Source organism: Sciurus carolinensis, chromosome 6 (genome assembly GCF_902686445.1).
Source record: "Sciurus carolinensis chromosome 6, mSciCar1.2, whole genome shotgun sequence".
Taxonomy (NCBI): Eukaryota; Metazoa; Chordata; class Mammalia; order Rodentia; family Sciuridae; genus Sciurus; species Sciurus carolinensis.
Window position 1 is genome coordinate 35,563,427 of NC_062218.1, and position 18,161 is coordinate 35,581,587.

An 18,161-nucleotide genomic window follows, 5' to 3' on the forward strand; every position below is an offset into this window, starting at 1 on the left:
TTCTCTTTCAAAATTCTCAGAAGGCACAGGCAGTGGAATTCAGATATGCATAAAGATAATAGCAATCCTGGAGGTAGAATTTCCTTTTGGCATTCATATGACAGTAAGGCATATAAAGTGAATCTCTTCCTCCAACCCCTCCAAAAATAAACTGCTAAAGGAAAAATTCTTCCAGTGATAGTAGAATAGTTTATTTTCAGAAATTGAAGCAATTTAGCATTTCTATGTTGTTGAACCTGTCAGATTTCAGAGAACTGCTGGGTTGTGATTTACATTTCCTGGGTGTGTCCACATGCTACTTACCTGTTTTTGAACACATGGGTCACAGTCTGACCATGGCCCATAATCTCCCAAGAGGCAGTTGATAGGACATGTTTGCCAGTTACATTGCCTGGTCTCCTGCTTAGTGCAAAGCTGGTCACATGAGTTATCCCAATAGTAATTATCTACTACTATTTGTCTGCAACAATAAGGAAAAAAAATTGCTTAAAACGAATTATTTGCTTTGGCTCTCTTTAAGAAAAATGTCATTGAACATTACAGAGAATAAAAGGAGATCAAGTTTTCATGGGAATTCAAGCAGGTTGGAATATTTATGGTTTACATACTTGGAACTCAGGATCAGCTCTAGAATTTGTGGGGCCCAGTACAAAATGAAAGTGAGGGATCTCTTGTTCCAAAGTGAGGAATTTCAAGATAGTGATTGCAAATCATGAAACCAAAAATAGAGCCATTCTAAGCTTGTTGGTCCCTGTGACTGTACTGGTCACATTCATGAAGCTGGCCCAATAGGTCTCCTGGAAAGGATTGGAAGGAAAAGAAAAGAAAGAAAACAGGAAAGAAAATTCCTGTAAGTTGCTTAAAAGGTGAAAATAGAATGTGTTAAGTACCATAATTCAGATTAGGTCAGGGTAATGTGAGACTGAAGATTTAAACACAAGGTGACAGGAGAGAGACATCTTGAAAAATGTATGTGAATTCCCCAGATAGAAGAGATAAGGTGTTCAGAGGGAATGACAAAATTAGAACTAGAAGAGAGAGTGAGCCATCCACGGAGACGCTTGTGTGACCTTCCAGGAAGGAGTGTATAATTGACATATATTGTACTTCATTTGGTAGGAAGAGAGCTCCTGAAGGACTCTTGAGTAGAAGAGTTTTATAAGCAAATCTGTTTTCACACACTTAGCTAATGGTTTATTGGAAGTCAATTGGTACTTTTAATGAAATTTTCACTACATATGTAAAGATAGCTTTCTTTAAAAAAGTCTGTAAAATGTGCTATAATAGTTAATAGCGAATAGCCATATGCCCTTCTCTCTCAAGTCATGTGAGCATCTCCATGGTACAAAAACTTTTAACAGATTTATAGAAATTGTGGGGGCTAGGTAATCTAAATTGGTGAAAAGACTAAATTATTAAATCCTATCAAGTAAACAGTTTTCTTGCCATCTTGTGTATGCCAACAATCAAGCTAAGATGGCTTATGGTGCTGCTCAACTGAGGGTCCTGTTAAACTCAGTTTAATGAGTGGAAAATTCTTTATAATTAACTTACTCACTGTAGGCAAGCAGAGTTATATGTCAATTGACAAAAATGCTTGAGTAGCAATTCTGAGTAAGTTAGTCAACTGAAGATATAGCACAGATTCTTAATTAAATTCTTTGAGGTATTGTGTTTTTATATAGAGAAAAAAGTATACTTCACTTTAATTTCATGTACAAAAGATTTCAAATTTCATTCAAATTCATAAGCACTTGAGATATATTTTTCTCTATATCTTAGAATGGAACTTCTGATATTTTTCTCTCTATTCTCAAGGTCACCCAGGACATAAAGGAAGGCTACATAGCTCACACCTACCTCTGTCTGCTCTGCGTTCCAGTATTGCAGGTTTTTGAGCAACTGGACCATTGAGTCCATGGGTAGTGATCACAGAAGCAGGATTGGCCTCTGTCCATCAGAGCAGTCAGCAGGATAAAATAGAAGATGAAGTGTCTGGCCATACCTTGAGAACCTCCAGGCCCTGTGGAGGAATGATGTAATACATATCCAATATTTGTTGGGGATAACATTTTACAAGTCATTCTAAGTCACAGACCCAAATGTGATCTTAGGAAGCATTTGCATTTTCTACCTTCCTTAAGGCAAGTGAACAAACAAATTCAAATGCTTATGAGTCCAATTTTTAAAGATTTGGGGGATGGAGATTACCATGGCTATAACACCTAATGCACTATAGTAATGTTCTTTGAAATACAGAGATAGAAAACAAAACAAAGTATGTAGTATGTATTGTAAGTCATTTCAGTCTATAAAATGTTAGACATTTACGTAATCTTATGTTTCTCAAAGTGACCGCTCATTTTATGTGGGCAGTACTAATAATTACATTTCAGTTTTATACTTTTTTGGGGACTGGAAAAGGAGCTTGGGCTACTTTGTATAAACCTTTTCCTTGACATCCTTAAAACTTGCTAAAGAGAGAGTTCACTGTCTCCAAGATGCATGGAGTCATAGAAAATATCGCAGAAATGGATCTTCAAAACCTCTAGGTAAAACCCCTTTACATTATGGAGATGAAAATGAGGTGCAAGGAGGAGGAAAAGGATTGAGACAGAATGACAAGTAAGACTTCAAGACTCCTGGTTCTTGGATGAGGTGCATCCTTTCACTGAATTTCTAGCAACACTAATTATTGTATTACTGGAGCATCAAGGGGCCTGGAACTTCACCATCCAGGCCACAAGAGGATCTTATCCGTACATGCCAATGAAAATCTCTTACTGGTGGTTCCCTGCTCTGTGCTCTTGAGCCATGAGCACTTGTCAGTTATTTGCAAAATCATGTCTGCCCCCAAATATTACCAATTTGATCTTCATATCTCTAACAGAATGCAAGAGGATTGTATATATGCAGATATACATATAAAAGTTTATACATACACATGTGCACAATGTTGCTGTGATAAATATGGTAACTTATACTTCAAAAAATATAATACCATTCACCTAACATTTTTCTCTCAGTTTCATTACCTGTAACAGTACTTTTACTTCCCTTATAAGGCTTTTGTTAGGATTCAGTAGGAGAGTTCCTGTAAAATGCTTAAAACAATTCTTAGCATAGGTTCTTCACTCAGTACGAGCTTGTCAAATTAGAAATCCAATAAAAACCAAAGGTCAGATGTTCTCTCTGATATTCATATGCTGATCCATAATTGGGGTCATGGCTAGGGAAGAATGGAGGAACTTTGGATTAGGCAGAGGGGAGTGAAGGGAGGGGAGGGGATTGGTGGTGGGAAGGATAGTGGAATGAGATGGACATTATTACCCTATGTATATGTATGATCGTACAACTGGTGTGACTCTGCATTGTGTACAGCCACAGGAATGAGAACTTGTGCTCTATTTATGTACAACGTGTTAAAATGCATTCTGCTGTCATGTATAACTAACTAGAACAAATTAAAAAAAGAAGAAATGACTTTTAGGAGTATTACAGACATACAGGATACAAAATGAACATACAAAAATATCGGCAGCTTTCTTATACACCTATAATAAATTTTCTGAAATCAAATCAGGGAAGCAACCCATTCAAAATAGTACCCTTCTACCCACAAAATAAAATACCTAGGAATCTATTTAACCAAAGAGGTGAAAGACCTCTACAATGAAAATTATAGAATACTGAAGAATGAAATTGAAAAATACACAAGAGTATGGAAAAACACCTCTTATGTTCATGAATAGGTAGAATTAATATTGTTAAAATGACCACACTACCAGAAGCAATATACAGATTTAATGCCTTCTTCATGAAAATGTCAATGGAATTAATTCTTTACAGAACTAGAAAAGAATAAACAGTCTTAAAATTCATTTGGAAGGATAAAAGACCCAGAATAACCAAAGCAATTCTAAGCGGGCAGCGGGCAGGGATCAATGCTGGATACATCACAATACCCAGTTTCAAATTGTACTACAGAATTATTGTAATAAATTCTGCATAGTACTGCAGCATATGTGTGGCTCATTAATGAGTCATGAAATCAATTCTGTGAGCCACAGTGAACAATTTTTTAAGCAAAATAAAATATAAAATATCAGAAAACTTTGTGTAGACCCTTGGCCTAATTTGTGTACATTGCAAGGAATAGTGAGGTCCTTTTCAATATATGAGAAAAGTATTTGTTGGATGGGATATGATGAGAAGAATATATATTGACAAAGGAATGGTTTGCCCTCTTTGCTTGGGGCTATCACTTGGTGTTCATGGCAAGAATACTATTGTGCATGACTCTCAGCTGGATGTGAAATCTGTGATATTCAACAGGGTTCATTTGCAAACTTTGCGTTCATTTTTTGGAAAGATGTTATGTATATTTTTTTCTTTTCTTGAGTTAGTAGCAATTATTACACTTTGTTCAAAATAGAATAAATTACTGTTAAAATGGATCATTTCTTTATTAAAAGAAAGAGGATAATAAAATGAAATATACAGAAATGTGTTCTGGATCTGGAATTGTGAATATTGACAATACTGAGCAAAGTATTGACTGCAATCTTCCAACTTCAACTTCATTTGAACCACACTACAAAAAGTATAAGATGTTATAATAAAAGTTACTTAAAATATGATTTTATCAAATGTGAAAGACCTCTTGAAAGTGATAGACCTTAGGGTGTTTTAGTAATCATATTCTTTTTAATTAATTTTAAAAATTTATTCTACTTAGTTGTACATGACAGTAGAATGCATTTATACATTCTGATATGTCATACATAAAAGGAGTATAATTTCTCATTTTTCTGATTGTACATATTGTAGGATCATATCAGTCATGCAGTCATATATGTACATGAGGTAATAATGTCTGTTTCACTCTACTATCCTTCCTACCCCCACACCCCTTCCCCTTCCTTCACTCCCCTCTACCTAATATAAAGTAACTCTCTTCTTCTCTAGTCACCCCCCTTATGGTGAATTAGCATATGCATATGCTTTTGGTATTTTGGGTTTGGCTTATTTAGCTTAGCATGATATTGTAATAATGTTCTTGCAAATGAAAGGTTAAAGCCTTCAAAATTAAAAAGATACTTTGAAACTCAGCATTCTGAGCATATTGATAAACCTCTTGAATATTTTAAAAGAAAGAAAAAAGTCAAAGTTATCAACACTATTTCTTCATTGACCTACTGCTACTGGTGAGAAAGTCTTATTGTCATCATATTTTGTTGGCAAAGAAAAAGTTCGCACAGCTGCTGGAAAAATTATCCTTCCAGAATGTTTGGGTATGGTATATTCAATTTTTGATGATAATTCAACTGATAAATTAAAAACTTTGCCTTGGGGGAAGATGGTCTAAAGGAAAAAAAGAGAAAATAAGTGGGGATGGGGGATTTCATCAAAACAGAAGAAAGATCAGTAGAGTAGAGGGAGGGGATTCAAGGGTAGGGAAGGGGAATAGGAAGGGGGATGACAGGGGAATGAATCTGATCTAACTTTCCTATGTACACATATGAATATGCCACAGTGAACCTCACCATTATGTATATCCATAACACGCTAATTTTAAAAAAAACTGTCAGTAAATAGCAGAACGATCAATGGAGTAAAGGGAATAGGGGGATGGAGGAGGGGAAGGCAAGGGGAAGTACAGGAAATGAAAACAATCTATGCTTAGTGATAACACAATATCCCTTTGAAATTGCAGAATATCCCCTTGAAATTGCAGAACATTTAGAAATAGCACTTATTACTCAGTTACAATCTGGTATAAATTTTGCAATCCAGTTGGATGAAAGCACTGATATTGGAAGCCGCATAGCTCTTCTAGATTATGTTAGATGTTATGGAGGATGATTTTGTGCCTTTTAAATTTAAGCTCACATCCAAGTGAATTAGATACTTTTATAGAATTAGGAAAGCGCATTGGGGGTCAATATAAATTCAACTGGAAAAGTTGTAAAGTTATTACAAGTGATAGAACAGCAAGTATAACTGGAAAACATAGCAGAATAATTAAAAAGTTGCTGGGAGTTACTGATGATGATGCTGTGTGGAATCCTTGTTTTATACATCATGAGGCTTTAGCATCCAGATAAATTCCACAGAGTCTTATGCAAGTATTGGAAAAATGCAGTAAATGTTGTTAATGTTATTAAAGGAAGCTCACTGAATAGCCAGCTTCTTGAAACATTTTGTTCAGAAATTGTAACTAATCATACCTATGTACTGTATCATACCAAAGTTTGTTGGTTTTCTCAAGGGAAACCAAGGGTTTATGAACCCAGGAATGGAATACAGAACTGCCTGTAATCCCAGCAACTTGGGAGGCTGAGACAGGAGGATGGCGGCCTCAGCAATTTAACCACACCCTCAGCAACTTACAGAGATCCTGTTTCAAAATAAAATGTAAAAAGGGATGTGGCTCAGTGGTTAAGTGCCCCTGGGCTCAATTCCTGGTAGCCCCCCACAAAAAAAATCTCATTTAGCAAATATGTTTGAAGATGATATTTAGGTAATAAAATTGACATATTTAAATGATATTTTTGACATTTTTAGTGAGCTGAGTTTAAAATTACAGGGGGAAAAACTGTGATGTATTCCAACATGCTGAACATATCCAAGCATTCTGAAAGAGGTTGTTATAGCATGAAAGGCTACTATACATTCCCAAGTTTTTACAACATATTGAAGAGAATATTAAGGAAAGAAATTTGAAAGAAATGAAATGACAGATATTGTTTCTCACCTCTTTATCTCAAACTTTTAACCATTTCTTTCCAGTACAGAAATTTGAGACACTGAGGGAAAATAGTTGGGTAAAAAATGTATTTGCTTTTCAAAACCCTGAAGCAATTATTGGTTTAAAATTAGTGTCTGGAGAAGAGAATGAATTACTACAACTTAGTTCTTCATATACATTGAAGGATGATTATGAGATCCTAAGTTTATTAGCATTTTGGAAGACTTTCATTTGCTAACTAGAAGGAGTATCCTGCTATTACTACCATTCACAAGAACTAGTTAGTGTGAACTGGGGTTTTCACTTTAACCCAGTTAAAATCAAAGAGAAGAAATGGGCTGAATGGTGCAGCAGGCATGTGGATTGTGTTATCTTCTGTGCTCCTGATTGGAATGAGCTTTTGAACAGAGAAACGCACTCATCACAGTAGATAAAATCTTACCTAGTTTTTGTTTTGTATTATTTTAATGATATATTGCAATATTTTCTACTTCATGTAAAGGTTAATGTGACCTTGTATGTGACAACTTCACTGTTTTACAGTTGCTATATTCAAGTATTAATACAAGGAAGTCATTTTATGTTCATTGAAAAAAAAAAGAGACAAAAAAATGAAATTATGTCACTTGTAAGAGAATGGTTGGGAATCATGTTAAGGAAGTCTGATCCTAGGCCCACATGATGAAGATTTGCACCAACTTTTTCTTCTATAAGATGCAGGGTCTCTGATCTGATTCTGAGGTCCTTGATCCATTTTGAGTTGAGTTTTGTGCAGGGTGAGAGATAGGGATTTAATTTCATTCTGTTGCATACAGTTTTCCAGTTTTCCCAGCACCATTTGTTGAACAGACTCTTTTCTCCATTGTATGTTTTTGGTCCCTTTGTCTAGTATGAGAAAATTGTATTTATTTGGGTTTGTGTCCATGTCCTCTATTCTGTACCATTGATCTACCTGTCTAATTTGGTGCCAATACCATGCCGTTTTTGTTACTATTGCTTTGTAGTATAGTTGCAGTTCTGGTATTGCTGTACTCCCTGCTTCACTTTTCCTGTTAAAAGCAGGAATCAATAATTGGGATAGATTCAAACTAAAAAGCTTTTTTCTCAGCAAAGGAAACTATCAGCAATGTGAAGAGAGAACCTACAGAGTGGGAGAAAATCTTTGCCATGCATACTCAGATAGAACATTAATCTCCAGACTCTATAAAGAACTCAAAAAACTCTACACCAAGAATACAAATAACCCAATCAACAAATGGGCTAAGGAAATGAAAGGACACTTCACAGGAGAAAATCTACAAGCAATCAACAGACATATGAAAAAATGTTCAACATCTCTAGTAATAAGAGAAATGCAAATCAAAACCACCCTAAGATTCCATCTCACCCCAATTAGAATGGCGATTATCAAGAATACTAACAACAATAGGTGTTGGTGAGGATGTGGGGAAAAAGGAACACTCATACATTGCTGGTGGGACTGCAAATTAGTGGAGTGTGGAGATTCCTTAGAAAACTTGGAATGGAACCACCATTTGACCCAGCTATCCCAGTCCTTGACCTATACCCAAAGGACTTAAAATCAGCATACTACAGTGATGCAGCCACATCAATTTTCATAGTTGCTCAATTCACAATAGTCAGATTGTGGAATCAACCTAGATACCCTTCAAGAGATGAATGGATAAAGAAACTGTGGTATATATACAGAATGGACTATTACTCAGCCATAAAGAAGAATAAAATTATGGCATTTGCAGGCAAATGGATAAAATTGGAGAATATCATGCTAAGTGAGATAAGCCAATCCAAAACCCAAAGGCCAAATGATCTCTCTGATAAGTGGATGATGATACATAATGGGGGGTGGGAGGGAGGCAAGAATGGAGGAAGGATGGATTGTATAGAGGAAAAAGAGGGGTGGGAGGGATGGGGGGAAGGAAAAATAATGGAATGAGTCAAACATCATTGCCCTATGTAAATGTATGATTACACAAATGATATGCCTCTACTTCATGTACAAACAGAGAAACAAGTTGTACCCCATTTGTTTACAATAAAAAAATAAGAAAATGGTTGGAATTTGAGACTATTAGGTTAAGTGAAATAGCCAGAATCAGAATGTCAAGGGTCATATGTTTTTCTGTCTTATGTGGAAGCTAGAGAAAGAAAAGGAAAATAAAAGTCTGTGTGTGTTGGAGCAGGTGTCCCATGAAAACTGAAGAAAAATAAACAGAGTAGAGGAAAGGGATCAGAGGATGGGAGTAGAGGAAGGAAAGGGGAAATACTGAGGAATGATATTGGTCAAGTTATATTGTTATGTTGTGAGCATTATAAATATGTAACAATGAATCCCACCATTGTGTACAACTAAGGTACGAATAAAAATATGGAAAAAAGAATACAAACAGTAATTATGCTGGAGGGGATGCCAAGTAAAAGAAACAATTTTACACTGTTGGTGGGATTGTAAATTAGTACAACTATGGCAATCAGTATGGAGTTTCCTCATAATACTAAGAATGGAACCACCATCCACAGAAGAATAAAGAAATTGTGGTATGTATATACACAATGGAATTTTACTTGGCTATAAAGAAGAATAACATTATGCAATTTTCAGGAAAATGGAAGGACCTTGAAGGCATCATGTTAAGTGCAATAAACCAAACTCAGAAAGTCAAGGGTCATATGTTTTCGCTCACATGAGGAAGCTAGAGAGGAAAAAGGAAAATCAAGGTGTGTGTGTGGGGGGAGAGCTAATGAAGATAGGAGAAAGATCAGTAGAGTAGAAGAAGGGGACCAGGAATAGGGAGGCAGGGAGGGAATACAGAAATACTGGGAAGTGACAGGGACCAAATTATATTATATTTTGTGCATGTATGAATATGCAACAGCAAATCCACTATTATTTATAATTATGTTGCATCAATAAAATATGGAACAAACAAAAAGAGCAACGTATACAATTAAATTCATGAGCATGTATATTTAGCTTCTGTAATTATGGGGGTTCTGTTGGGATGATTTTAAAGTCAATTTTATTTTTTTTGAAAAATTGTGATTATTTGCAACAGATTCAGTGTCACTATTATGTTCTGCTCATGAAAATTAATTTTCATTCTTTGCATATATGCTCAAAGTATGGACAGGGTAACATTATCAGTGTGGTAATATGCATTAATTTATAAATAAAAAAATTTCAGATGATATTCCTTGTGAGTCTCCAAACTAAGTGATACTGTATTATATAGCTGCCTACCAAGTGGTATCAGTTGTAGCACAAATGGTGATAAATTCTTACTGAACCACCTTCAGTACAACTTTAGGACACAGGCAATTTGTGACCAAAACAATAGGTGGCATATAACTGTACATACCAATTCTATATAATTTGTGAAATAACAGAAAAAGTATAGAAAGTTATTTATTTAAAAAAAAAGTATTACACATTTAATAGCAACTGTTAAATCATCCATTTTTAAATTAGGATTTCCCAAATTACAGCAAGCAAAGATTGAAAATATGGTTTGATATTAAATAAGGCTATTAATGTGCAAAATATTTAGAAACACAATTTTAGTTATTTTGCTTCTTACAAATAAAATTCGATTTCTGACCATGGTATTTGAAACAGTGACTTTTACTAGTGTTTCCTATGAACCTTCTCTGCTTCATTTTTCTATTATACATCTACTTCTAATATAATGCATTATCTATATTTAATATTATTTATATTTAATACATCATTAGTTAAGTTTAAAGATATGTCTCCTCTTCCTTTTATCTTTCCTCACTAGAATGTAAACACCACGATGGTCTGTCTTCTCTGTTTTGTTCATTTCAGCATTGAGAAGAATGAGAGCAAACATAGCATATATTGAATAAAAATATTTGCTGAATCCAGTAAGTCCAGGATACATTTTAGAAACAGGTTTGAATTATGCAATTTGGATTCATTCTTCTTGTCTCTTCAGTGTAATACTGGTCTTAGAATTTCTGGAAGACTGTACAGATTTCATAATCCTTAGGGTTGGACTTGTCTGTCTGTCATCACCTGTTGCTTCTGCAAGAGTGACAGTGTGCATAAAGACTGGTTCATCACTAGTTTATAGTAATTGTGGATTAAAATGAAAAATTAGGTTTCTTAAGATTCAGATTTATTTTTAAAGTCATTATTTATTCTACTTTTGTTTGGTATTGCTTATTGTGTTTGAAAAAATATAGAAATATATGAAGAAAATTGACACAACTTGTAATGCAACCAACTAGAAACCAATGTCTAGATTTGAAAATTATAAACAGAATAAAGTGTGTGTGTGTGTGTGTGTGTGTGTGAGTGAGAGAGAGAGAGAGAGAGAGAGAGAGAGAGAGAGGAGAGAGAGAAAATGTGTACTTGTGGAAATAAAACCTGGGTTCTTGTGTACCTGTCACCAGGCACCAGTTCTGCCCACATATAATCACCGTTTCCACTTTTTTATAGGTATTTTATATATATATAAAATATATATATGCATATTCATTAAATATATATACCAAAGGAGAAAATAGGATAGTTTAATTCTATGCACTTAGTTTTTCTCAAGTCATAATAACTTTGAAGATCTTTCCATATCAATAGATGCATATTTGCTCATTTGTTTAATGGCTACATAATTTTATACCACATGGATAAACTATATTGAATTTAATCATTATCCTTTCTGTGGACATTCAGTACACTTGTTACAGTATCTTGGTAATTATATCGTGGCATATTTTTGTTGTATATTCATGGAACCAGCAAGTATATTCTTAGCAATAGAATGGTTTAGTCAAATGAATTATAAATTTAAAATTGTTAATATTGTCAAATTGCCCTACTGAAATATAGCTCCCTTAAGTGTCTTAGAGGCTGAGCTTCTGAATGCATTTTAATGGGGTTAGTTTATGTTTCTGAGTTGTGATGAAAGGATACTTCAGTAAAAATAAAATGGGGTTAATCATTTCATAAATCTTTGTTTAAAACAAGAGATCAAGGGCAAATAAGAAGTGTTTTGCCAATATGCTCAGAAATGAGAGCATTTCTTATTAATACATCAGTGTACTTTTTGAACTCTTCCACAAGCTCAGAGAAAACGCTGGAATAAAAGTAACCAAATCTGTTGACATATGACTGAATATATCCTTCAATTTAAAATGGAATCAATACATATTTAAGTGTCAATTCTGTGCTGCTGGGTATTGAGTGTAGTACAAAGAAATAGAACCCATTATCACTGTCTGGGGAGGTAGAGGGAACTTGAAGATACCATGCATGCTTTTTACCCAAGCTTTTCCATCCAATTCATAAACTGCTATACTCTTAGGCCTTTCCAATAATAAAAATGAGAATCTCCTTCAAAGATCACTCTGCTCACCGGCTGATTGTAGTTTCCTAGTAGACAATTCACATTTCCTGGTTTTTCTCAGCATCCCAGAACCTCTGGGTCAAGAATAGCCAGAGAGACTCTAGATTGTGATCAGATTTAATGGTGTGAGTCTTAAATATGGCAACTGAGTTCCAGATGGAGTTTTTTTTTTTTTTTTTTTTTTTTCTTTTCTTTTTCTCACTGGCTTCACTCAGGGACTTTGGGAACTGAGGCTCCTAAACAATGTGCAGCTTCTCTGTCAACCACTAGACTCATTAGAGATATCAACCCTTCATCACTCCCCATTATTGAAATTAATTTCTTCTCATACAGGAAAAACTTCAGCAAGAAAATCTAAACTCAAATGAGAGTGCAGGGTTCTCAAGATGGTGGATTAACGTGAGGCAGTGCTTCTCAGTTACTGAGAACTCAAACAGTGGAAATGAAATGTCTCCCCAAGGTCTGAGTGAAATTGTTGATTCTGGAGGGGAAGTCTGCCCTAGATTAACCAGAGACCATTTGAACTCATTAATTGGATATATATATAAAAGAAAAAAAAAAGTCTCCACCAGTCTGCATTCCAGAATCCATCTTGGAACTGCAGCTTGGGGGAGCCTAAGGAATTTGGAAACCCAGATCCATGATTTTGCATTTAGCCATGGAAACACAGGTTAGAGAGGCAGGAGACAGCTAGCTCTCCCCAGCTCCATGAGCCCAGAGGTTCGTGAGAACTGTTGGCACTGGTTACAGTGGGTCAAAGTTGGAATGTTCCAAGAGAGTATCAGGGTATTTTGCCCTCAGTTCACCCAGCCAGCCAGTCCAGGACCTATCAGTTTCCCAGGGCCCACCCTGGGCCAGCACTTGCTGATTCCCAGCAACAGCCAGTTCCCTACTCACTCCCTTCCTCCCCAATATGGCATCTACCTGTCCCCAAGTCCTGCCAGATCTGTCACCCAATAGGAACTGACAGCTCCCCAGCTCCCAGTCTCCCACTTCCTCTCTGGCCTCCCACCTGGCCCATAGCTCACACCTTCATGGATGGCCCACAGGTCACAGTGCCTAGCCTTGATCCGCCCTGTGCAGAACAGATGACAACTCCACCTAAATGCTGGGAAGGGAAGCTGAGAAACTTTTGAACCCTAGTGAAAACAGTTGTTTTTCACTGAGATTTTTTTTTCTCTCTTTTCTTTTTGCTCACATTTCTACCATTTTTGAAAGCAACGATTTTTCATGCCTCAGTTTATTGAGGACTGTGATGTCTGAATTGTATATTTCAGTTTTGTTTGGCATTCTTTTATTTATACCTTTTTCTATTTTTAAACTTTAAACTTTTTAAATTTTATATATATTATTTTTCTCTCACATATCTATTTCCCTTGAAACTCTCTTTTCTCCAGCTAACAATCAACCTCAATTATTCTCTCTTTCACTCTTCCTATAATTTTTAACTTTAAAATCCCATCATATGACACCCCTGTTCTCTCTTTGTCCACAATCTTAAATTGTAAGTTCTTTAGCAAACTTACTGTTTTTATTGTATAAAAACAATAATTGAACTCATCATTTCTGTTTATTGTGACAAAACTATAGATATCTTATTAGGGGTTATGTGGTTTAAGGCTATATATTATTTGCATTGGTTGCTGTTGCTATTTGTCTCCCCCTTAAACATGAGGTATTGGAAAACTTCAGGGATACTATAAGTCTACAGGGTAGAAACTGTACTGCCTCAGATCCACACTGCAAGATGAGTAGCCACACAAACAGCATGAAGAAAACAGGGGAACAAATTGTCACAAACAAACCAAGATGTACAAAAATAGAATCCAATGACACCACAGTGGAAGAAATGTCAGAGAAGGAGTTTAGAATATACATAGTTAAACTGATCCATAAGGTAAAGGATGATGTAAGGAGTGAAACCAGATATAAAATTCAGGAGGTAAAAGATCACTTCAATGAAGAGATAGAGATTCTGAAAAGAAATCAAGCAGAAATACTAGAAATGAAGGAATCAATAAACAAAATTAAAAATTCAGTGGAAAGCATCACAAACAGACTAAAACCAATTGAAAAATGGAACCTCAGGCAATGTAGAAAAAATATATAATCTTGAAAATAAATTTGACCACGCAGAGAAGATGTTATGAAACCATGAACAGAATTTCCAAGAAGTATGGGACAATATGAAAAGGTCAAATTTAAATTTTTTTTTAAATAGATGGAGGCACAGAGCTAAAAAACAAAGAAATGCACAATGTTTTCAAAGAAATAATATCAGAAAATTTCCCAGACCTAAAGAATTATATGGAAAATCAAATACAAGAGGCTTACAAGACCCCAAATGTACAAAAGTACAACAGACCTACACCAGGGAACATTATAATGAAATTACCTAACATGCAGATTAAGTATAGAATTTTAAAGACTGCCAGAGAAAAATGACATATAATATTTAGAGGTAAACCAATCTAGATGTCAGCAGATCTCTCAACCCAGACCCTCAAAGCTAGGAGATCATGGAATAATAAATACAAAACTCTGAAAGAAAATGAATGCCAGCCAAAAATAATATACCCAGCAAAATTAAGCTTCAGATTTGAAAGGTGAAATAAACACCTTCCATGACAAACAAAAGTTAAAAGAATTCACAACTAGAAAGACTGTACTACAGAATACTCTCGATAAAATATTCCATGAAGATGAAATGAAGAAAAAAAAGAGAGAAAACCAGCAAAAGGAGGAATGACACTAAAGGAATAATCAACCAAAAGAGAAACTAATTCAAATTAAAAATCAGAAATAAACCAAAATGACGGGGAATACAAATCTTATCTCAAAAATAACCTCAAATATTAATGGCCTAGGCTCATCAATCAAAAGACATAGACTGGCAGATTGGATTAAAACAAGATCCAAAAATATCCTGTCTCCAGGAGACTCATCTCATGGGCAAAGACATCCACAGACTGAAAGTGAAAGGATCAAATAAACATATCACTCACATGGATCATGTAAACAAGCAGGGGTTTCTATCCTCTTATCAGATAAAGTTGACTTCAAGCCAAATTTAATCAGAAGGGACAAAGAAGGACCTTTCATACTGCTTAAGGGAACTATACAATGACAAGACCATAACAAACATGAATATTTATGCCCCCCAAAATGGAGCAATTATGTACATCCAACAAACCCTTCTCAATTTCAAGAATCAAATAGACCACAACACAATAATATTTGGTGACTTTAACACACCCTTCTCACTACCAGATAGATCCTCCAAGCAAAAAAATTAAACAAAGAAACTAAAGAACTAAATAATACAATCAATAATTTAGGCTTAATAAACATATATAAAATTTTTCATCTATCAATGAGAGAATATACTTTTTTCTCAGTAGCACACAGATCCTTCTCTAAAATAGACCATATCTTATGTCACAAAGCAACTCCTAGCAAATACAAAAAAAAAATAGAGATAATGTGCATTCTATCAGCTCATAATGGAATAAAATTATAAATCAATGAAAAAATAAAAAATAGAAGCTACTTTAACATCTGAGGACTAAGTAATATGCCATTGAATGACAAATGGATAGAATAAATCAGGGATGAAATAAAAAAGTACTTAGAGGTAAATAAGAATAGCAATACAGCATATCAAAATCTCTGGGACACTGTGAAGGTAGTGCTAAGAGGAAAGTTCATTGCATTGAGCTCTTTCTAATCCAAAGTACCGCTATTGTTCCCTAGCTTCCCCGCTTATTGTTGATTAGCATCTGTATATCAGCGAAAACATTCAATTTTAGTTCTTTAATATTGGCTAATTTTGCTTAGCATGATATTCTCTAGCTCCATCCACTTACTGGCAAATACCATTTCATTCTTTTTTAAGGTTGAGTAATATTCCATTACTCAAAAAATATTCCATTTTTTATACCACAGTTTCTTTATTCGTTCATCTATTGAAGGGCACCTAGGTTGGTGTCATAATTTAGCTATTGTGAATTGTGCTGCTATAAAAATTGATGTGGCTGCATCACTGTAGTGTGTAGATTTTAAGTCCTTTTGGGGAAGGATAGTAGGATGAATAGGGCATTATTACCCTATGTGCATATGCGATTACATGACCTGTGGAACTCTTAACATCATGTACAACCAGAAGAATGAGAAATTATACTTTATATATGTATGCTTTATCAAAACACATTCTACTGACCTGTATAACTAAATAGAACAAATTAAACAATTATAAAAAAAAAGATTATATTAAAAAACAAAGAAAGAAAACCTAAACTCAGGTTTGTTGTTGCTGTTGCTTATGTGTGGTGGCAGGAGTGGAATTGTAAGATATTGTCAGTTCTCAGTTCTTAGCAGGTACCATCTGTTTTAATTTACAAAAGCTTGAAGGTATAGGTGGATTTTATCCCAATTATAATCAAAAGCTACAAGAATAGAACTCTTATATTTTGATTTCTTCTTTAACTATAAACATTCTGAGGTAATTTGGAAAACAATGTAAATGAAGATGGTAACATTAAAACTTATTTGAGTAGGGCAGTGACTCTAGCTCAGTGGTAAGCCACTTGCCTAGCACATGTGAGGCACTGGGTCTGCTCCTCAGCACCACGTATGTAAATAAGTAAGATAAAGGTAAGAAAACAAAACAAAACAAACAAAAAAAAAACCTTATTTGATGAGGTCAAAAAGAAGAGCTAACTGATATTCTCATTTTAAAATATCTTATGGTTATGAATAAAAATGGTTTTATATGAAAAGGAAAAATTTTATTCAAATATAAAAGCAATTAAAAATTTTTTTTTGTTTAAACAGTTCACCACGTTTCCTTATTTATTAGCTTCTAATACCTCTAGGTATTTTGGAGGTAATGTTACATGAGGCATTTTACCCACTACTGTACAATTTTCATACAACAGGAATCAAATAATGTTAAGTGACTGGAGGGACATAGGAAAGATCTTCCACTTCAGAGCAACAATTTTACGATTTTCTCATGTTTGCTCCCTCCTCTTGAACTCTCTGAAAATCAGTGATCAACCATTTGAGAATGACTTTGTGACCAGTAGAGAATTGTACTTCAGAAGAAAGTCCACCTTACTCTAGCCTGTTAGCTTCTGGTGTACGTGACTCTCAGGAACCATATATCCACAGGGAGTTCAGCACAGTGGACCAGACAGATTTCAGAGGATGCTTTGGTTTAGTCCCAATTGTAGGTTCTTCCTGTGTAAACTTTTTGAATCTCTTATTTCTTATTTTTGTACATGCCCCAGAGACTCAAAAAATTATATTTACCATTGGTAGAATAAGCTGGGGAGTCCAGGCACATGACTGACCTTGGTTAAAGAGTGTGTTTGCTTCAGTTTTAGCTGTAGTTTTAACTCACAGAGAAACTTGATCTCAAATGTCCTCTGAAAGGACATTTTTTTTAAAAAACATGAAACTTTGGTGTTTTTTTTTTTTTTCTTTTGTTTTAGATTTACACAAAGTAATTTCTTGGTTTGAAAGAAAGACAACAAAAAGGTTACAGTTTGAGTGATGTACTTTCATGCATAAAAGAGTTCATTAGAATCATGATCTATAATTTTGAAATATTGAGATTAAAAGTGAAATAACTAGGTCACTCACCTTTAAATAGACTTTGTGGTGTCCAGGGTCTTAATCTACAAATGACTGAGAAAGCAATAGGTATTCACATTGAAGAGGGTCTATGATAATCCAAGCAAGGCTTCTTTCCCCATTGCTAGCTAACACAAAGTAGCACTGTGTATCCCAGAGACCTGACAATGAACCAGAGCATTGCCAAAATAAACATTATGTGGAAATTTGAACTTTGCAAGTGAGTATTCCAATCAGCAGTGACCCTGAAACACTAAGCATGATATGTCATACAGGATCCTGAATTTTCACATTCAAGGTTATTGCAAAGACTGTTGCTATCACAGATAAAATAAATGTTTGAATCTATTTATAAACCTTATAGAATAATTGCTTTTCATTTT

At 34.8% G+C, this 18,161-nt stretch overlaps 1 protein-coding gene across 2 annotated transcripts in view; it reads right to left on the reverse strand.

Moving 5' to 3' along the window:
- The window catches only part of C6 (complement C6), an 81,763-nt gene extending 63,847 nt beyond the window's left edge, over positions 1–17,916 (reverse strand). For both annotated transcript variants that reach the window (XM_047555973.1, XM_047555971.1), the window contains exons 1-3: positions 17,788–17,916; positions 1,861–2,023; positions 304–460 (exon numbers count right to left, since the gene is read on the reverse strand). In XM_047555973.1, coding sequence (XP_047411929.1) covers positions 304–460; positions 1,861–2,003 — 300 coding nt within the window. In that variant the 5' untranslated portion in view covers positions 2,004–2,023; positions 17,788–17,916. The remainder of the gene's footprint in view (positions 1–303; positions 461–1,860; positions 2,024–17,787) is intronic.
- Positions 17,917–18,161: the final 245 nt, after the last annotated feature.